A 21,969-nucleotide genomic window follows, 5' to 3' on the forward strand; every position below is an offset into this window, starting at 1 on the left:
ATACCCTAACCCAGGCTCAAAACAATAATTTGAAGCCACAACTCAGGCTTCAAACCCCAATTTGAAATGTTATAAACCCTATCTTGAAAAACTAACCTAAACTTAAAATCCTAACCCTGACTTCAAACAAAACTATTTTGAAACCCCGATTTGAATTGCTCTATGAAACTCTAAGCGAGGCTTGAAACCCTAACGTGAAACCTCAATTTACAACCCTAACTCAAAAGCCAAACTCACCCTCCCGGGTGCCGTCAAGTTGTCGATCCCGATGAGGTCTCGCTGCAGCTCAGTGAGCTTCTGGAAGTTCTCCAGACGGATGAGGCTGCTCTGGAGCTGCGCCGTGATCTCCGCCACCTCCTTTAGAGCCTCTGCACACAAAATTATTATTAATTCAATTCCTTTATGCCACTACTGGCCATTTAATTTCAATTCTCTTTTTATGAAACATTTTCACGGTTTCATTTAAAAAAGAAATAAAAAAAAAAAAGAATGAAACAAATGTGTTTGTTTTTTGCAGAGCCTTACATTCCTTTCAATTGGCAAAAATTATGTAAGTGTTTTGATCGAGGCGTCACTGTATTAGATTTTAGGTTGTAAATGTAGGTCAATGCTTCTGATAGTGTTAACGCCAGCTGAGATGACTTTGCTAAGCTTGACCGACCACTACCGCTTCTGAGCATGTGTTTTTTTTTTTGTTGTTGTGCGTGCGCTCACCTTTGCAGTCGGTGTGGTGGCGGTGGGCGGGGCCGTAGTGCTTGCACAGGCGCTCCAGGATGAGCTTGTAGTGCATGAGGCGCTGGATGGGCTTGAGCAGGAAGGTGTTGAGTGGCAGGTAACACACCTTCTGAAGCTCAAACTCCTTGTAGACCGTCTCCAGCTTCTTCAGCCGCTTGCTGGCCTTCTCCAGCTCCGTCAGCACCTCGTCGTGCTTCTGCAGGTAGCCGGTGTAGCCCTGAGGGGAGGGACAGGCATGTCAAACGTTTTACACATTAAGTACAATGGAAAAAAAGAGAAAAGAAAAGCTCTCAGTATCACAATAGGTGAATTCTCACCTTGAGAGCCGACATATTCTTGAGCATCACGTCACCAATCCTCTGGTAGTCGCCTTTGACGTGAGCATTAGAGCGGCCCTCCCTGCGGGGAAAACAAAACTTGTGTCTTCATTTCACGAGGCCACACCACCTGGAAACTCAGACTGATCAATCAGAGATGACTTTAGGAGCTTCTTTTAGACAAAAGTAACTTGTGGCATCTGTACGCAATTACGGTAGAGTAACAACCCCTTCAGAGAGAGAGAGAAACCTCAGTTACTTGCGGATTTTCACTGTTTGCAGCAGGGTCTCGGCCTTTATCCGCACGGGGATCAACTATACTGAAATGAGGGCAAATCCCCGCAAATGGCATTGGCAAGTTTAGCCATCCAGCTTCGTCTGCTCCAAGTTAACATGGAATAGAGGTTAGTTGTAGAACGCGTCATTGTAGTTAGCTCACGATGCTTAGTTACTATCTAAGCTGCTAGCGATCTTAGCCGGCTAAGCTAACTTGGCTAATAAGCGTTACGGGAACAGTGTTGCTCCTTGATAACGGCGTCTTTGTCGCCACGTTGAGTCGGTGGTTTGACTTGTTGCTTCTGTGATGTGTATGCAAAGTTAGCTTAGTATCTCGCACCCACCAGAGAGCCAGCCGCTGATCAAGCTCCTTGAGGAAGCCCCGGTGGAACTCATAAATGGGGTCAATGTTGGAGAAGAGCAGCGTCATCAGGCCGTCAGGCATGGCGTTCTCCTTGATCACCGCACTGCGGAACCACTGGGGGGGAGGGGGAGACGGAGAGAAGGACCACGTAAATTATGTTTCCTATCCTTTATTGAGCCAAGTCGCACAATTTAAAGTAGAAAAATCCAACAAACGTTTGCACATTTTCTACATGACAAAAAAGGAGCAAGTGGAAGGCAATCGTGGAGTCACTCTGAAGACTTCCAAAGACCTGGTGCGAGGAGTGCCCGGTAAATAAACGTAATAAATTTGGCCAGTGATATATATTTGGACTCGACCAATCAATCGCGATTAGGCTTGTTTACCACATCATCGTATCGGCCTCAAATGGTTTCGAGGACATCTGCTCGCTAACTACTAGGCCCTAAACTAACTTGCTCAACACCAATTACAAACTGCGGCTGGCCAGCTAACATGGCTAAACACTGTCCTTCTGTGGTGCTGAGCTGATCCACTACGTCATTATTCCTGATGTGTAAGGTAAATGTTATGTTAATGTTATATATTTTAGTTTTATTGTTGCAGTTTTTAACTTTGTTTCAATCATTTTAGCTTATCTTAACGACTATGTAACAGTCGAAGTAATTCTGAATAGAATTATTTTACATTTGTTGGTATCACAATATATAACATTACATGAAAGGAATTTATACTGTAAACTTACAAAGTGGCCATTTAGAATGTTGCAAAAGCAAGTGATTTATCCCGGTTGGAAACTTGACTCAAGGCATGTGCTTCCAAGCCACACATATTGGGCCGCAGTCGCCCTGCCTCAGCTGTACAACGCTCTCTCGTTTAGAAATGCCAATTTATGAAGGATCGCGTTTATGTATAGACACGCACACAATATACATGTTTTAACAAAAAGGGAACTTTTCCAAGTAAAAAAAGAACACGTTTTCACATTGTTCTGTCGTGAAAAAACATTCGATTAAATTATTTTTGTGGAAGTTAATTCAATGGGAAAATGTTGCTTGGTGTTAGGAGAAATAAAACAAATCCTAGATGTGGAAAAAGCAAAACTTGCTTTGCCATTTGCTTTGGATTGTTTTTGTAATCGGAAATCAGATTTTTTAGGGGGGGGGGAATAAATTTAAAAAAGGGATTTCTTTGAGAATTAAAAAAAAAAAAGTTTTGGGGGGGAAAAAAACATAGATGTTATTTAAAGCCAAATTGCCCTTAAAACCACCAATGTTACTATATCCACTCACCACAGTGATGACTTCCAAGTCCTTCAGGTAGGTTCTCTCTGTGGTCAAAATCTCTTTGGCAATGAAGTACGCCTTGTCTGCGGGATACCTCTGAGAGCAAATAATGTTTAAAAAAAAATCTCAGGAAAAGGTGCACACTTTTGCTGCAGCTACTACAGTGGAACCTTTAAGACCACCTTTAAGGAGGTACTAATTTGAGTAAAAAAAACTTTAAAAAAAATACTATACATTGATGCAAAAAATTTTACAGCACTCTTGAACATGGAAATGCTCGGTGAGCCAGATTAAAGAAGGAGCTTGGCCCATACTTGGGTCACTCTTGCTTTACACAGTAAAACGTGGGATGTGGGGGGACTGAGGCAAGGTGGTAGGGGGGCGTATACCTTCCTCCTGCCCTCCTCCTCCTCCTCTAGTCTGGCATTGCTGCCCACCTCGCTCAGGACGGGGCTTTGCAGTGGCGAGGAGACGTTGACGGCGGCCTGGCCCGGCAGGCTGAGTGTAGACATCTGGAAGGAGGGCGACAGGGAAAGGGGGCCGGCAGCATCGAAGGGGGACATCTGGGGGCTTTCCAAAGCCATGTCTGCACACAATGACAACAATAAGGACACAGCTGTCAAACCCTTGTTTGTTGGGTAGAAAATGTGATTTACATATGCGCAGAAATGAGCATATTGCGGACTCAGTGGATTATTTAGAGGGTTCATTTTTAATTAGTAAGAGGTGGCAGTTACCGTTAATAGCCATCAAAAGAGGCAATCACACGACATCATGAGCAATCAATTATATTTAAGTAATGGTTCTTCATGCACAGGAGTTCGCACTTTAACTAGGTTTTTTTTCTTTACTCAGTAGATTATTTCCAGTCTGATTCATTCTGATGTGCAAAGTGGCAGTCACCCTGAAAAACGTCTGTGAGGAGTGATCGCATTACAGTCACGGAATGACATGACATGACCATGTGTGTCCACGCGCGACTGACCGTACCGGGGACGTTGTGGATTATTTCTAGCCATTGTGTTTATTTACATTTCATTTTATTGTTTATTTACATGAATGCCTGTCAAGATCAGCAACGCGAGTAACTTGTTTACAATAGTGCTTCACGTCTTCCAGTGCATGTGGCCTGCATGACATGGACTTGTCTTTGTTTTATTTAAACTGTGGCTTATTTTTTCTAATTGTTCTGTTTATTTCTATCGTGCAAGGTAGTGGCTGACACAAGGAAGCAATTACAATCATATGACGCGACCATTGCGCACACCCGTACGTGCGCGTGCGAGACGTGGCCTTTTTTGTTTTGTTTACTCTGCAGATTATTCCTAGTAGTTTTGTTTATTTCTATTGTACAAGGTGGTTATCAGACTGCTGACATGAAGAAACAAACCAGACTTTCCGTGTTAACCGTGGGCCCGAGCACAACACGGAGTGAATATACAATAGTCGCTGCGGCAAAAACTGTCCTCCAAAAGTTTCTGGGTTAAATTCCTGCGGTCAATGAAAAAGTGCCTAATGTTTCCCACATTTTCTCCTTCCTCTGCTATTGTTTGGACAAGCCACAGTGAGAAGAATGGATGATTCAGACTCAGAATCCAAATCAAACCACAACAAAAACTGCACAACTCCTAACATCCTCCTGCAGCCTCCTCTTAGGTCAGCACACAGCTGCTCTTCCACTTGTCTAAATACAAAAAAAAAAGGGGTGGGAGTGGAGGAAGGAGAAAGGGAAGAGAAAAAAAAAGTCTCTCCGTGACCCGGAAACAATTGCTTGCGACTAATCAGGAATGTGGTCCGTCTGGAGGGCGTGGAGTTGTTTATAGTTTATCTCCAACGGGCCCTGCACCAGACAAGAGGGAGGGGCAGCTTTTTTGGGGAATGACTTTGGCTACGAGTTTGTCCAAATAGAAAAAAACACACGCACACAAAACTAGGATCCAGTCAATCCTGTTGCTGTCTTTAACGGCAACAGAAACTACTATGCATGTTTTGGTTGTTTTTTTGTTTTTTTTACCCCCCAAAAAGAAGTATCAATGCTGGAAATGTATTTGTGGTATAAAAAGTGGATTTGTACAGGTATCTCCAAAAAGAATGTTTAAGTCCAACATGTGTGGTACTTGTCTTTATTCTTCTTGAGAGAAACATACAAAACATTTAAAAGTACATTTGGACTTAAAATACACATGTGTTGGAAATTAGCCGGCGGTTGCAGTGCTGAGCGGATGTCTATGTAAGTGCATACAGTAACTGTCAGCCCCGCCTTGGAGAATCTAACAGTGGGTATGGAAAGGGAGTTTGTAGGATCAAGTTTTTCAAATAAATGAAACTGCTAGAAAATAATTTGTTTTATCTTGAAAAGAAAAACTGAATCATAACCAGTACAATTCAGCCACGAATAGACAAATCTTCATTTTAAATTTATATATTTTAAATTGGCAGAATTTGTTTTTTATTGTACTTTTTTAAAATTAAAACAAATTTTAGGTAGCAGAAAAAAAACATCAGTGACCCACTAATTACTGAATACATTTTGTGATTCAAAATTGTCTTGATGCACTTAAAAGTACTTAAAAAAACATTTCCTACCAACATATTTTGTTCTTTTTTCAATTTTATCGTACAGGTTATCATTTTGTGGTGTATTTCGACATCAGAAAAAGTTGATGTATTTTAACAGGGTTTAGCCTTCAATACCCACTGCAACTAATTAAATTTGCAAAGCGCACCATGAAAAATATATTTAAAATCAATGCTCCGACGGATCACAGACGTCTAAGTGACATCCGACCGGTGAGATATAAGAAGCAGAATTTTAAGAGTCATTTGACCATTTCCCGAGGTTGTAGACTAACTTGTCGAAGAGAAATTGTCCCATGGCTACCAAAATTAAACCACTTTTACTAGAAAGATGAACAACAAAAACACATCGGGATTTTTTTGTCATGGAATGTGGCTAAACGCGGTAGCAAAGTTTGACAACTCAACATAATTAAAACTTGAAGCTCTAACTAGTCAGGCAACATGGCTATGGCAAAAAGACGTGGCACAACCTGTTGATTTTTGTTTTCCTGAGGAGGGGAAAGGGGGCATCTATGTGGGGAGAGGCCACCATTTCTTGCTCTACGCTACCTCTGAGATAGTCAAAAGTTCCCATGCAAAGAAAACCCTGAAATTAACTCATGCCAAACAACCTTAACAGGCCCTGAACCCCACATCTTGCGACACACTAGCGGTACATGATGCCCCACAAGCGCCACACCTACAAGTTTACAATGAATCTTTTAAGCGGATACATTCACAGGGGACAAAATGGCTCAACAGCAGCCGATAATCTTCAATGCACCAAATTGAGCAGTGGTGGGGATTCACCGTAACAGAAGTTCAACAGCTGCTTTAACCAGCAGGTGTCAGCGAAGGATCACTGCAATTACTTCCAACTCCACCCTAAGACTCATAATTCGCAACCAAGAAGCACCAAGGATAAGATACCGGCCATCCCTAATGATCAGGATTTACAAACCACAGGAAGTAGAGTAATACAATCTTTATACACATGTTTTAAAACCAACACATGCAGAAAGAGATTCTTGCATGTGTCTGGATATGGACAAAGTAAGAAATAAAAGACCTTCAATTGCAACTAGTCACTGTGGGGCGGAAACCTCGTATGTCTTACTATCGTCTTTTTCATTTTACATGAACCTTTTTAAAGTGCAGAAAAAAAAAATGAAAATGAACAAATCTATTAATTGAATGCTGGAACTCCCTGAGAAGTGTTGTTAAAAACTCTGCCTTTTATCTCACTCTGTAGGGGCCGTGCGGGTTGACGTTGCCACACCACTGAACGTCTGTTTTATCTTCAAGAGGACTGAAAATAGGTGAAATGCATTTCAGGCAGCTTGTTTTGTTAAAAATGGATAGCTGTAATGCTTCAAGGAAGCTGTCAGCCCCGAAGGTAAATTATGTACAGATTATATAATGGTAGCAGGATAAGGTATAACACCAACATGAACAATGCAGTGTTTGGTAACTTAACATGGCTTTTTTTTTTTTTTGGAATTCTTGAAAGTAGTGATTTTGGACATGAGGATTCCGCCCAGCAGCAAGTAGTAGATTAAGATTTAGTAGTTGAGAAGAAGTGCTGCGCAGCCGAGTTATCAATCTAAATGTTACTTCAGTACAAAAAAAAAAAGGTTTTAAGTGCAGATGACTACATTGTGGCATGTTGTAATACGCATTTAATATTAAGGTTTATTATCTCAACGGGCACATAAATTAACACTGGTCCAGGTGGGCTCAGAGAAGGTCAAGGCGACCAGGAACTCGACCCCAGGAACAGGAACAGGAACTTTAGGAGAACCATTGTGTGTTTGCGCCATGGGGTAAACTTTAGTCTGCCTTTTGTTCCATACCAAAAGATGACCATTTGGGGTAGGGGACTGCTGCACCAAAGTACTTGACTGGAACCTTTTTTTTTTTTTTTTTTTTTAGTATTTTTAATTTTCAGGAACTACTGTATAAGTGCTAAGAATAAAAGTTGTAAGAACTTTAGGTTTACAGCATTTACTGTGTAAACCATATCGGCCAAAGCGACATTTTCTTTCTTAGGTTCTGAACTATAAAGAGCCAATAAATTTGCACTGATCCAGGTGGGACTGTGAGTGCCTACAGAAAACATTACCCCAGAACCAGTAACGTTGGGGCGGGTTTTTTGGACAGTTACAACTATTGGCTGAATTTAGTTCCAGAACTATTGTACACGTGCCAAGGATTTTTAGACAGAACTGCTGTGTCTGCATTATCAGGATCCAGAACAGCATTTTTGTGACACGGTTTTGGGCCCCTACTTTGTCAGAATTTAGTTCCAGGGCCAAAAGACGACCAGTGGGGTAATACTCTCCAGAGGTTCAGGACCCTTTGAGGTTGAATCTGAAGCGACGGATTGGACTCCATTTAGCTCCACGAGTACCAAGATCTAAAAGTTCCTTAATCTTGTGGCTTTTGTGACCCGTTTGCATTCTCCAAAACAGCGTTTTTTGCGTATGGTCAAAGCGACACGGTTTTGTTCGAATTTCAACTAAATTTGCGCAGGTCCAGGAGGGTCTGAGAGGGCCAAGGCTTGCAAGTTATGGCACTGAAGGAGAAAGTTCTCAATCCCAGCATTCCCGGTGAGCGAGTTGCTGTAAAACAGGTTCTGCTCCGGCGGCAGGACGCTGTCTGAGCCCCAGTCCGAGTCCGAGTCGGAGCTGCCGTTCCCCGAGCCCTCGGTAGCGGTGGGCGGGTAGCTGAGCTGCTCCAGCTGCTCTACCAAGTCGCTGAACTGCATGGCCGAGCTGCTCTCGGAGCGCACCGAGCACGCCGGGAAGTTGACCATGGAGCTGGCCTCCGACTGGACGTCGGAGCCCGGCAGGCGCAGCGAGGAGGCCGAGTCTGGAGCGGCAGACATGGACTCGCCCGCAGAACTGAGTCCCAGGTTGTCCAGGGAGCTGCACTCGGAGCGGTTGTTGAGCAAGGAGCTGGTCTCGGAATGACCCACCACGCTATCGGGGAAGGGGTTGACGCTGCTGTTCAGGTCTTCGATACCCACGCTGAAGAGGCTGTTCTTAGCCGACTCGCGTTCATAATCAAACTGCTCCACATTGTCATTGCGCCCGTAAGGGTAGGCCTCCACCCCGCCGCCGTAAAAGGACATTTGCGTGGGATCGTCGTCTATAAACTCCTCAGTGACGCGTAGCGGCGAGAACATTTGTTTGGTACGCAAAAGCTCGGCCTCGAAAGCCTCGGGTGTGAGAACCCCTTTCCTGCCTGACCTCCTCGCAAAAGGCTTACTGGCCTCATTTTTGGACGCCGGCAACTGCGGGGTGCCACCTTCTACACACACAAACGCGGGGCTGAAGTGAGCGGTGGTGGGAGCACCTGGGAAAGAGTAGTGAGTCGGGGGACTGGCGCCGTTGACGACTTCTTCCTTCGGGAGCATGTGAGGCTGCTGCTGCGGTGGCAGCTGTTGAGGGGACGCCGGCGAGGGAGGCACGGCGGGTGAAGGCGCCTGCTGCTGCTGGTGGTGAGCTGGGTGGTCTTTTCGCGGGCTGACACTGGTGATGTGCGGCGAGTGGAAGGACACAGAGGACGAGGGAGGGGAGCACGGCGTCCGGAGACGCTCGTTGAACGAGAAGCTCTGCGACCGCAACACAAGACCGTGATGACAAAAATATACAAGAGCCACTTTTCAACCTTTGATTCCAGCAACTTTTAGTTCTTGCTACCAGATATCAGAAACATTCAGTACTGCAGACGCCTTGGAGCTCCTCAAAGTATCTAGTACTTTGAAGAGCTCCAGCTTTATATTTGTACATACCTGTCAACCCCGGCCGGGCTGTGCTGAATCTTACAAAAATTGTAATTTGCCCGTACATTTCTGTATATAATCTTACACAGTATTTATCGCTCAGCGGGAGAGGTGGGGGAAACGGAACGGATATTTCGATATAGAATCTTACACAGTGTTTATCGCCCCACTATGGGGGTCGGAACTTGGCGGAACTTTGCTCGTGAAAGTCGGCCGAAGTTTGCAGTCGGAATCGCTAACGGACGATCCGGATTAGAGCCGAAATGGGTAAGACGAGATCGGTCTGACAAAAAAAAAAAAAAAAAAAAAAAAAAAATTTTTTCCCCGTCCAAAAATTGATATACGGCGTACACAATTTGAAATGATCAAAAAAATTATAAAATACGGGGAAAACGTACAAGATGACAGGTATGTTTGTAAACAAAGATAATGTAATGAATCTCATGACAGTAGGTGTACCTAGCGTTCTGGCTACAGTGCATATAAAATCAAATTTCAGATGAGAATCAAACTGACTGACCTGTTTTGGCACATCAATGGTAAGGGAGCGAGACGACGTTTGTATTTTACTGTTCCTCCTGCCAAATATCAGACGTATTATAAAGACATTGTGGGATCAAGTGATAACCAACAGAAAAAATCTAATTGGTTCATTTCAAATCAACACACACCTCTGATACGGTGTTCTCTTGGCTCCGTTTTCCCTCACGTATTCCACAAGCTGCTTCTGTGTCCGCCCACTGAAAAGAACAAACTACAATCAATAACGTGAAAAAGTTGTTTGCCTCAGAGTCTAATTACCAAAGTCATTTTTCAAGTTAGGAAGTCATTTTTTAAGACATTCTCAGTCAGCTCGGTAGGTCATCATAATCTGCAAAATTTGAATTGAGGCAACGATGTGTTTGTTGAATTTATTTTCCTTATTTTACGAAAATGTTCAAAAATGACTCGGGCTTCCTACACATACACGCACAACAGTTTAAAAAAAAAAAAAGGGTGCTGAGAGTGGGAAAAAAAAAATATCCAGTCTGCTTTTACCTGTGTTAATTTCAGAAAGGGAGCACAAAAAAAAAAATCCTACCCTTCAACCTCTCTGGAGCATGTAGCTAGCCTAGTTAGCAGCCAACTCGTGACGCCTCACGTCAGTATTGGCGATTTCATTCACAAGCAAACAAGATGGATCGCTGACGACCAAATAGCGTTAACCAGGGACTATAGTCATCTGGTTTAGTTTTGGAGGGTCGTAGCCAAAGGTGGCACACAAATCCAAGCATACCTGTATCGGAAAGACGAGCCTCTGGTGAAAAGTATGGTTTTGGGTTTTGGTTGGGGTTGGTCAAAGAGACGGAAAAAGGAGTGATACTCCACGCAGATCTTCCAGAAGACCTTGCACTGGTCCCTGCTGCCCATCATGAACTCAAGAGTGTCTTGATGTGGGCCCTGGAACCGCAAGAGAGACCACGTCCATCAAATCTGACCTGAGATCAGTCATCTATGAGCTTTCATACGTACGTGAACTTCCGGGTGAAGCTTGATCAGGAAGCGCTTCCTCTTGAAACTCAGCTTGCGAATCTTGGACCAATTGAAGGTGTTTATTTTGGTGTGGCCCTGAAAAACAAACCCGAGCATATTCAGGCAGGAGTTTGGTTGTAACCGAACCACATGAGACAGAGAGAGTGAACAGAAGATCACCTGAAAGACCTGAAGGCCCATGTGAGCCACGGCCAGGTTGATCTTGGTGCCTTCCCGGTCGGCCGCCGGGTGGAAGCGCACTCCATACATCTCCAGCTTGCGAGCAATCTCTAAGATTTGGAAGTCCGATTCGGCGGGGGTCTGGCCACTGAATGGGGTCAACAAACAAAGACTTTTACACACGCTTGCATCTGTCACACGGGACAACAACAGCAAATGGAGTGCTGCAAGGTTCAGACCTTGAGCCACTTTTGTCTTGGACGCTATGCTCACACTATGAACTAAAACGGCCAACTTCCTGTTCAATTTCAGGCATGTGGTCCTTGAGACTTTTTTTGTGCATCGTGTTACGATGGACATGTTTATGCAATATTGTATCAACTGATGAAACTCGTGTCGGGGCCTAACTTTTTCTCATTTTGAAGCCCTGAAACTCACAGAATTGCTGCTTCAAACCAAAATGGGCAACCTGCTGTTCAATTTCAGACATTGATCCTTGATATTTTGCCCCCCCATTCATGACAGACATGTCCATCAATTTTCATGTCACCGGGTAAAAATGGCATCAGGAAGAAACTGTTTTCCTAGTTTCCAGGGGTTGCGAGTGAGTTCTCGGGTGGTGCTCATTTGTTTACATAGTTACCATCCACACCAGAATACAAGTGTTCAGTAAACCTTTGCTGAGTTTTATGTGAAACACAGCCCACTAAAACGATCTGGACGTCCGGGATTTAAGCGCCATTATCAAAAATAAAGCAAAAGAAGTGATTACAAACATGTTAGGAGGACATATTCATCCAATCATCACCGCATTCTAATTTGGGTGATCCGTTAAGCGGTTAAATCTCCTTAGAGCCCTCCCCTGCTGCCCTACTGGCCTTAAGGCTAATAGACCGAGGACAGAGAGGGAGACTGAGGACGATGGGGGATTAGGCTGCTTGTACGTCCACTCTGGCAAGCGAGGGAAGAGATTAGCAAACTAGTGCACAGCGTTGAAAAGAGACTGTTGGAAGAGAATGGTTGGGGGGGGGGAAGCACTCTTTACGAACTAAAAATGCAAGGTCATTGCATAAAAGTAAAAACATCACTTTATGCAATGACCAACAATTATAAAAAAAAAATATATATATATACAGTATATCATGAAATATGAATAAAATATATGTGAGTAAATAAAATACAAAGTATATACACATCATTAGCCTTATTTTGTGTTTAAAGACACCAAATATAGTCCCTCAAATATAATTAAAATATACGAATAAATTGTTCAAATATTGTGTTTAAAATGGCAAATTTGTTCACTCAAAGTAAAACTAAAAAAATAAATACAAACCAAAAATTAATATGTATTTTATAAAATATAAATAAAATTAAAATGTAGGACTTATATTTTAAAATATAAATTCAAAATAAAATAAAAAGACAATTTAAAATAAAAATAATAAATTTTAATACTGGTTATTTTAAATAAAAACAAACATCAAATACAAAGAATCATAAAATGCATTCATCACATAAACCAAATGGTTAACATGTATTTTAAAAGCACAACTAAAAATTAAGACAAAAAAAATTAAAAATCCAGACTTTCGCAGCAAAGTAAAACAAAGTGTAAAACAACATGTAAAAAAAAACACACATAAAAAAACAACTAAACAGCGCCATGAGAGCTCTAAGAGGTCACCAGCAGGAGGCCAAACACTTACAGGTGTCTGCGGTGGAAGTCCACAATGGCCTCCAGGACTTTCTCTTGGTACGGCAGCAGTTTATTGTTCATCAGGAAGTCTCGGTCGGCGGCCGCGTCGTAGTCGCCGATTTCGGCTGGGGATGAAAATCGGGACTATTCCATTTATTGAGTTCGGACAGCGATGCAACTTTTGAAAGGAGGAGGTTAACATGTAAAATATGTCCTGATTTGGTCAGCTCATTAAGGACATGTACAGAACTATTTATCACATTCCTTAAATTCCCACAATAAGATTCCCAGATTAAAAGATTGTCCATATCTACCTCCTCCTCCCACATTTTTCGATGCATTCATATCATTGCAAGTTCAAGCCTCACAATTGACATTTCAACACTTCACTTAATTTCACATTTCAGTTCATCTCAAGGTGGGCAGCATTCCTACAGAAATTGCATTCTCTACTTGCATGACGTATTCAGGGATACTTTAATGATAACCAAATATTTTTTTAACCGTACATTGGACGAGGTGAGAGGCGAGGAGGGCGCCGGTGTTTTCTGTGCAGATCAAACGTCCCTCCATCAAATCCCTTTTCATCTGCAGGGAGAACAAGTACCTACAAAAAAAAAAAAAAAGAAATAATAAAACACAGGTTTAGTGTCAAAATAAGCAGCATCAGGTTGTGTGTACAATGCTAAGTCAAGTCCAGTGGTTGGCTTGTTCAATGTTGTGATTTGTGAGTTTGTAATTTAGGACCTGGTGAACTCCTCCTGTAGCTGACCAGGGTCTGGGGGGAAGAATTTCACAGCCAGTCTAAACAGAGAATTTGCTGGTCCTGAAAAACAAACAAAACATTAGATTACACTGTATCCGGTGTTATTAAATTCATATTAATGTTATTCGAACTTACTTCTGACTTGCTTCACAATGAGTTTGGTGGGCTCCAGCCAAAGCTGAATGGACACAAACAGATAGCTGACTTTTAGATGACCACACGCCTGGATTATACAATTAAACAGGCAAAAGTATAGGAACACATGCCTCCGAGACTTTTAGCTTGCCATTTGAATCAATTATGCTTTTAGCAGTATGAATACTTGACAGTTCTTGTCGTCATCACCAAACAGTCAACTTTCAAGCCTTTGAGATGCTTGTTTGCCTTTGACAGTTTGGTCACAGTGTGTGTGTGCGCGCGTGTTGACATAGATCTACGCACCCAGTTCAACTGCATGTTCTGAAACTCCAGCCCAAAGTAATCACTCTCGATGAGGTTGCCTCGCAGAAACACCTCAGAGAGAAGATCCTGCCCGAAAGCTCTTGGCTGAAAGAACAAGGAAAAAATAAAAATAAAACAAATATTTGTACTATAATCTCATCCCTGTGTCAACAGCACAATAACAAACCTTCAACATGTCTGTCTGATAAAGTAGAGTTTGCGTAACAAGCACTCGTCCAAAATCAACAACGGTTTCAATGGAAGAAGAACTTCAGAATGGCCTTAACCAGACCTAAACCCAATAAAACGTGCTGGGTGACTTGAAGCGATGCGGCGCACAAGAGATACCTCGCACGCTTCTGTAATGAAGTCAACGTAGACTTCATGAGAACACACATGACCGTGTCGGTGGATGTATGATTTGGTGCCGAGCCTGTACAGAGGTCTGAACTCTTGATTGAAGTTGAAAGTGTCTCTGGATCTTCTCCAAACCGTGCTGCCAATTTAAGGGCAGGGAGATCGTGTGGCTAGAGGATTATGTAAAATATCTGGCATGTGATATGACAAGCCAGCGAAATTCTGAATAGCTCACTCACAGACATGTTTTTGACCAATTCATTTACTTGGTTGTGCAATTTCACACTAGATGGGTGGGCAAGCACTCCGGGGACTTAAGTATTTGTTTTGCAGAAATTAAACAGTCCCAAATATATCCCAACAAGAAAATAAATCATTTACAAATCGACAATTGTAAATGTTCCATGCGTCCGCTCCTATCATTTGATTTCCCCCCAGTAAGATAAGTAAATAACGGCAAACGGTTGCACGTTCCCATCGATGCGAGCAGGAAGCGTGCCCAAGTGCGGCTCCTGGCAGGCTTCTTCTGGGTTTATTTTCTCTGGGCCAACTAACTAATTACTACGTACTCAGCACACACGTCACTTGAGGTTTGGACATGTAGCATGCAAAATTATAGCCTCAACATCTGGTTGTAATGTAAAATTGTACTTAAAAAAAAAGGGGGGGGGGGGGGGGGGTTTAAAAGGAACTGGCCCACAATGTTAAAAGTAGTGCAAGTCAACTTGAGATGGAGTGTACCTCACCCATTACAATTAAAAAAAAAAAAAAAAATACAAATGATTACAGCTGACAACAGCTAATAAAGTGTTGTAAAACTGATTTTTCCATGAGTCTACAGTGTCTCATTTCAGTCGGTCCCAAACCAAAGAATAAAATCTGCTATGACATATTTTCCACAAATCGTCTTTGACTCAACTCACAATCCAGACGCTGCAATCCGAGGAACATTCAGAGGTGTTTTGTCTCACGTTACAACATTCTACAAAGTTCACGGAATGACTATGTCGTGTAATCCAGTATCCACCAATGTCTGGCCTGTTTTCATAAACCCAAAGTTGGATTCACCGTGAAAGGTACAGACATGCAATTGGTGTACAAAGCCGAAACAAGAATTTCCAGACACCGTCTATGTGTAAGTGGATTCCGCCTTCAATCGTCATCCCTCATCATGTCGCGGTTCAAAAACACATTCATAAATAATAAGCACATTCATTCACGAGTTGCCAATGGCCACAACTTCCGCCCAGTAATCCAAAACGTGGAATGGCTAATGGTTAGCCACTTAACTCGTTTAGTATCAGACATTTTCAGACCCTCTTTTACCCTAACATTTGAAAAAAAAAACTGCAAAAAATATATACACAATTCATGGGATTGAACGCCTGGCCTGTGAAAAGACATAAATATGTCTTTGGTATTGAATGAGTTAAAAGCTTAAAAGCCAGCGCAATCCTGGAGCGACACAGCCAACTCTACAAATCACCCTCCTTATAAAGCAACCGAGCCACCCACCCATTGATAAAAACAAATAAAACACAAAATGAGGTCCCAAATCTCATGCTCATGTTAAACACAAAGGTATAAAAATGGGTTTTAAGAATGGCAGCCAAAGGGCTTGTCTCATGTGCACCGACAGGTCATTTCATATTATAGGACCAGCGACAGAAAAAGACCCGTCCACTCTGAGTTTGTGGATTCAACTTCCTTATTTCTAGGAGCAGCTGGTCAGATTACCTGAGGCAACAGGCAGGAGTGCCGGGTTGGAGCAGCTCAGAGAGGTAAGGTGGGGGTGAAACCATTTTGAGATTTGAAAACAATGGCAGAATCTTAAAATTAATTCTAAAAGTGTACAGGTAGCCAGCGGAGGGAGGCCAGAACGGGAGATATGTGCTCCCTCTTACGTGTTCCAGTTAAGATTTGAGCAGCAGCATTTTGAACCAACTTGAGACACCTGAGAGAGAACCCTGAGAGAGAACTGCCTGACTCGGGATGCAGCGTTGCCGTGTGAAAACAGTTCGGGGCAATATCTTGCCAATACCTTTCTAGGTTCAGTGTAAAAGGCACGACGAGTACATCAACATCAACAATCTAAGCCGAAATGCGAATGAGTGTGTGCGCTACGACCTAAAAAGCACATCTGGCATTTGTAATTTCACACAAATCCACGACGCATTGACGTGTCAGTAAGCGGCATGTCTCAGAAGTCGAGCGCTAAGGCGGGTTAGCGGGTCACGCAATCACGTTCAGAGAAAGTGGTGGCCGCGGATTAGGACAAAGCAGCTGTTCAGCCTGGAGATGACATGTCTAGATGGCGTCGTCAATTCCATCGACGACCCAACGGACTAGTCAAGTACTTACTGCACATACCCAGTTGCCGTTAGCCGGCTAAAACGACCACAGTGCACATTTATTTTCCATCCGCAGGTGTTGAGGACACGTGTGAGAATACGCAGTAATCTGGATCAAATGCTAGTCTACTCAGTGCACCTGGGTAACCTGGATCAGGTCCAGCCTTAGCGAGCTCCATCTTCGACACCGTTTGCACAATCTAATGAGATTTAAAGCAGTAATGCTTGACATAGAAAATACATATTAAAACAAGAAGATAGGAGCTGGGAATAAAACTAAAAAACTAAATCATGAAAAACATATATATCCATCTATCCATTATCTGTGCCGCTTATACTTTATTAATAAAATTTTAATTTCTTTAGGTACGTGTTAGATGTCACAATCTCAATATTCAATACTATTCAATATAAAAATTTTTTTTTTAAAAATACAGTCTTCACTGTTCCTTGGTCTGCCTTCAACACATTAAATAAAAACAGCAGTAGCATATGATAACATTAAACTCGTTGCATAATCCACAACATTGCCGTAACTCTCTCCCCGTGGTTAAAATTCCTGACCCAAACTTCGCTTCCGTCCCCCTGCCGCCGCCGCACCCCCCCCCCCCCCCCCCCCCCCCCCGCCGACCAGCTCAAACTTTGCACTGCCTCCTCCTCTTTCTTGTACACGTCTTGTGGTTACCAACCTTGCTATTTATGTGCTTGTTTGCCTAAAAGCAGAGCCCGTCCACATCTAATGAATGCAGCGCCGTCTGTACGCGGCGAGGCTCCGCATGCGAGTGAAGGCCCAGCGGAGGGGCAAGGCTGTGCGCCGCATCAAAGGAGCCTGTGTTTCAGCAACCACAAGGCCAGGCTTTCTCTCCCGCGCCGTTGGCGGGAGGGGCCTCAGCGCAAGAACCCCCATGCAAGCAAATGTCATCTAAAAGATAAAATTTTAAAATGCAGATAATGAAATAATTGGTAAAACAGCTGATGCCAGTGATTCTCAACCACACCACGCTTCTTTGAGTAGTACGAAAAAAAACCCCATTACTGTTTCACTTGACTAAAAATGGAGTTACGTTACACATATTAATCAGAAATATTTTTCTCTAAGTCCCTCCCACCATGTACTGTTATACAAATATACACTCTAGGACACTATTTGCAGACATATGCTCCGTTCTATAGTCTTTTGAAATAATTATAAAATGGCTACATCATTTTTGAGCAGCATTTTACGCCACTTTTTCAACTCTGAGGTCTGAAATGTCCCACTTCCCATATTTCTGGAACGTGAACCAACCAACCACAGTACGATGCTCGACTGTCAGCATTCGTGCACCAGGCAAGGCCGTACTGCTTTTAGTGCGGCGGCGAACGCGTCAGTTCACATGGACCTCCAGCCAGAGTACGACCAAATGATGTGCGAGTGGGGGCGGTCCTTTGAAAGGCCACAACCATTTCAAACATCCAACACTGCAATTTGGTATCTATTCTTGTACACAGTGCACAGGAAAAGGGCACAATCCTGGAATTAAAAAGGAAGAAAAAAAAGCTACAGCTGCTCCTCAGACCAAGCACTAAACATTTGGAACAAGTTCTGCTGGAAGTAAAGCATACATTAGACCGGCCCACGATGCCTCGCACTGAATGAAGAGAGACACTCAGAAGCCATCTTGTTTCTTGGCAGATTACAGCCTGCCGGACAGGGTCACAGCCACACATACATTATGCTTTCCTAAACATTTGTCTGCTCGCTATGTCGAAAGGTACTAAGTGTCTAATGCTAGGTTCAGACCCAACACAAAATATCGCGTCCCCTCCCGCATGTCTCGCGTGCTTTTGTTCACAGGGGGAACTGCACGGGGGTTGCTTCATTACTTTGGCTGATGAATGCTATCTTGGTTGGCAGTTCAACAGCTGTAAACAAGTCAATACACTCGCCAGATAGCCAACTTCTTTGCTCCCCATTTCCAAGCCTGCTCCGTTTTGGCTCTGTCCCTGACGGTATTGGAAGCTAGCCGTGTTGTATACCTCTCTGTCCTCACAGACCGCAATGATATTGTCCTCCATTGTTTATTTCATCACACGGTCTGTTTGTGCTTTACTGCTGCTGCATGTGACGTTGTAAATGCGCCCACGAAGCCACATTAAGTTCACATTAGCATACCCGAGCGAAGAGCAACATTTTTGCTTCAACCGCTTCACACGTAACCACGCCTGACCATGCGAACTGCATTGAAACGTGCCGCCAGAAATGCGCAATTAGCGTTCGGTTTGACCACAGCATAAAGCGTGAGTTGTTAGCAAGAGGCCGTGAGCAGAGTGAGAAGTTAAACACCCGACACTCAAAGCCCAGACCACAGGGTGTCGAAAGCAATTTGCCGCTGTCCCACAACATCGTGAAAGCACACTACAGACACGCCGATGGTACTGTTTATCGTATTCTGCCTGACAGGCAGAGCCAAATATATACGTGCTTTACCTTTACCATTACAACAATTTGTCGCAAAGGTGGTTTGAAAAGGCCTTAGAACAGAATACCCTGACTAGCCACGACAGCCATAGCCGAAAATCGCACCTCCAACTGCGTGTCATACGACGGCTTTTTCCAGCGACCGTCATCTAACATGAGTGAGCAAAACTGTGGCAACCACTAATGTTGTTCAATTTCATAGAGCGGACCAGAGGAGAGGTAGAAACAGGGCTGGTAACCCTAAAATTGCGCACTCTCCACGATCATTAGTCCTATAACAGCTGCATAAAAGCCCACTACGCACGTGGCAAACACCACGCTTTAGCAAGGTTTGTCTAAATAAGCATGGCCGAATAAATGCCGGCTCCACCATTACATCAATTTCTCAGGAAGACTTAGATAGTGTATAGTGGCTTGTAAAGCAAAACAAGCTCGTTTTTACACTACCTAATTGAATCTGTCCTACACGTAATGCTGGATTTGGACCACTCCTGATTTTGGCCTGTTTTACTGCCACTTCTCTTCTCCAAATTTCCATCTTAACTGACTTTTTTCACAGCTCGCTGTACTGTGTACAACATAACCATCCAATTAATATTAATATTAGAGGTGGAATGCCACACGTTGTTAAAAGGGATAGCACGACGCCAGAGTGTCAAGTTTAACACCCCACTTACAGCCAACGCCCCCTTTGTGTCGAAAGCATTCGTTTCTGACATCGACACGCATCTAGTTAACAGAACAACATCTGTGCAAACATTCCACTGTATTGAAGGCTCAGGCAAATGAATGGTGGCGCTACCGTTACACCTCCGAAGCCCCGATGTCAGGAATGCAGTTTAAAAGAGGCTACAGAACTGCCGTTTCAAACGTGCTGACCATGTTATCTTGTGTACTTGTCAAATGATAATATCCTTTTATTTGCACAAGTCAGAGAAATGCACTTGGGATAACAAATGTGTTTTTTTTGCATATGGACACCGATGTTTTCTTACACAGGAAATGGAAAAATATACCTTTTTCAATATATAGAAGAACATGAGGGTCAAGTTTAAGCCAGTTTAAATTCATCAAGTCTTCAAAAAAATAAAAAATAAAATGCTTCAACTCTGCGTGGACCCACATCTAAACTAATTAAAATTGACTATTAGTTACAGAATTTGAGACAACATATGGCGCCTTGGATTATAAAATGTCCATCTCAGCAGTGTACCACAGAAACTGGCGAGGCTACTTGAGGATTTATTAGCGCGCAGTATTTAATTACACAACATCATCAGGGAGTCTTGAATGCTTCTTTCACACCAGTGATTTAACACCGGCCTGACTTAAAAAGACAGGAAAGAGGCTCGTTTCTATTGGCTTCCTTATTGCTTCCTATGTGAATGACTACTGCAAGCAAGTTGGCAGGCCGATAGCGGGCCAACAGGAAAGCACATCAATGGCGACTTCATTGTAAAGTCATTTTTATCAAAACAGGACAAAGATCTTTCAATTTGGGCATTGGAATTTCATGTTAATTATTTGAATGTAATAAGTAACGGTAAACAGACACTCTGACCAGAATAAATATCCTCTTTCACACATATCCTGTGAAACGTCCATCTCAGAGTCATAACAGAAGACAGCATTTTTCTGCCTGTGCCTTTTGCACAGAATCCAGCAATGCAACTGGGTGTGTTCTCACGTAGCAAAAAGGCCCTACAAATCCATTGTTACTCTGTGAAAGGGATGAACATGAAGGTGACATTTTCTTTACGGGGAAGTCAACCCAAAAAGTTGTTGTTTTTGAGTTGTCCAATTTTACCCAAATTAACCTTTTGATAGCTTAATAAATGTAACTTATACTCCAAATAAAAATAATTAGCTTTGACCTTGAACCAGAAATGACAAAAAACTCATTTTACTCAATTCACAAAACTCTTCATTTTAATTTCGCGGGCTTCAGGGCTTTAACTCTTCATTTTAATTTCATTTCAATGTTCATTTATTAATATTCGTGTTTACATACAGAACATGTTCTGATTTTTTTTTTAAAACTTAACATTACGAGTAAAGAAAAAAAAATACCTGTATCACAAAAGCTTGTAGGGTAAAAAAAGGATTTTATTATAGGGCCCTATCGCCTTGCCCTAGCTACACGTGTCTCAAAAGGTGAGTGGACATTGTGTTGTAAACATGACTCAGCAGTGATCATGTTAGAGCTAATCATTATCCTGCAAAAAATCAATTTGGGTTTACAGACACTTAAAATCATCACCAGATTGCGACAACAACACACCCAATCATTATCCAATCAAAAGAGCCGATGTCCTCTGCAAAGACAATACCTCAAACTTAGAGGAAAACGACTCCAACTTTAACAGCGTGGAGGTGGGAAATAAAGACGGCATAAGATGGAGGGGAAGGGATTTCCGCGGCAAAGCCACATTGCAGCTGTCACCAACACACAAACATGGCCCTGCTGTGCACGACTAACAGCAGACTTATCCCAGCGTGCGAGGAAGGAGGAAGAAACACTCACGTCTAAATCGAAGAACTCCTGGGACTCGTCCAGACCCTGAACACGGACCTGAAGCCCGCGACCGGGACCCTTGGCGGCGGGGGTGCCACCGACCACCACCACGTTGGTGCTGAGGCTCTGGCCTGGCTCCAATGTGCTGATGCCTGCGTTGAACTGGGCACCCAGTCTCGTGCCCGGGGTCTGCAGGACCCGGTAGGACCCCTCGATTTCCCCCATGACTGCGTCCAAGCGAGCAGCTCCTTTGAGAAAAGAATGAAAACAAGAGTCTCTATATGAGAAATGACTGTGACAGAGATGTCGGTAGGCATGTCGCGATAACTATCGATTTATCATTCAATGATTAAAATGGACACA

The 21,969-nt window shown here is 43.0% G+C and overlaps 1 protein-coding gene across 4 annotated transcripts in view; it reads right to left on the reverse strand.

Moving 5' to 3' along the window:
* Positions 1–21,969, reverse strand: part of farp2 (FERM, RhoGEF and pleckstrin domain protein 2) — a 31,848-nt gene that overhangs the window by 7,081 nt on the left and 2,798 nt on the right. For 3 of the 4 annotated variants that reach the window (XM_086047163.1, XM_086047161.1, XM_086047162.1), the window contains exons 2-19: positions 21,616–21,854; positions 13,923–14,027; positions 13,617–13,659; positions 13,463–13,541; positions 13,225–13,322; positions 12,726–12,840; positions 11,017–11,164; positions 10,837–10,932; positions 10,601–10,764; positions 9,996–10,064; positions 9,845–9,902; positions 8,895–9,153; positions 3,368–3,564; positions 2,985–3,074; positions 1,673–1,806; positions 1,053–1,134; positions 715–952; positions 238–368 (exon numbers count right to left, since the gene is read on the reverse strand). In XM_086047163.1, coding sequence (XP_085903289.1) covers positions 238–368; positions 715–952; positions 1,053–1,134; positions 1,673–1,806; positions 2,985–3,074; positions 3,368–3,564; positions 8,895–9,153; positions 9,845–9,902; positions 9,996–10,064; positions 10,601–10,764; positions 10,837–10,932; positions 11,017–11,164; positions 12,726–12,840; positions 13,225–13,322; positions 13,463–13,541; positions 13,617–13,659; positions 13,923–14,027; positions 21,616–21,831 — 2,322 coding nt within the window. In that variant the 5' untranslated portion in view covers positions 21,832–21,854. The remainder of the gene's footprint in view (positions 1–237; positions 369–714; positions 953–1,052; positions 1,135–1,672; positions 1,807–2,984; positions 3,075–3,367; positions 3,565–8,894; positions 9,154–9,844; positions 9,903–9,995; positions 10,065–10,600; positions 10,765–10,836; positions 10,933–11,016; positions 11,165–12,725; positions 12,841–13,224; positions 13,323–13,462; positions 13,542–13,616; positions 13,660–13,922; positions 14,028–21,615; positions 21,855–21,969) is intronic. The other variant, XM_086047164.1, reaches the window with a different exon arrangement.

This window comes from Filicampus tigris, chromosome 12 (assembly GCF_054856515.1).
Source record: "Filicampus tigris isolate MCC_2025a chromosome 12, RoL_Ftig_1.0, whole genome shotgun sequence".
Lineage (NCBI taxonomy): Eukaryota > Metazoa > Chordata > Actinopteri > Syngnathiformes > Syngnathidae > Filicampus > Filicampus tigris.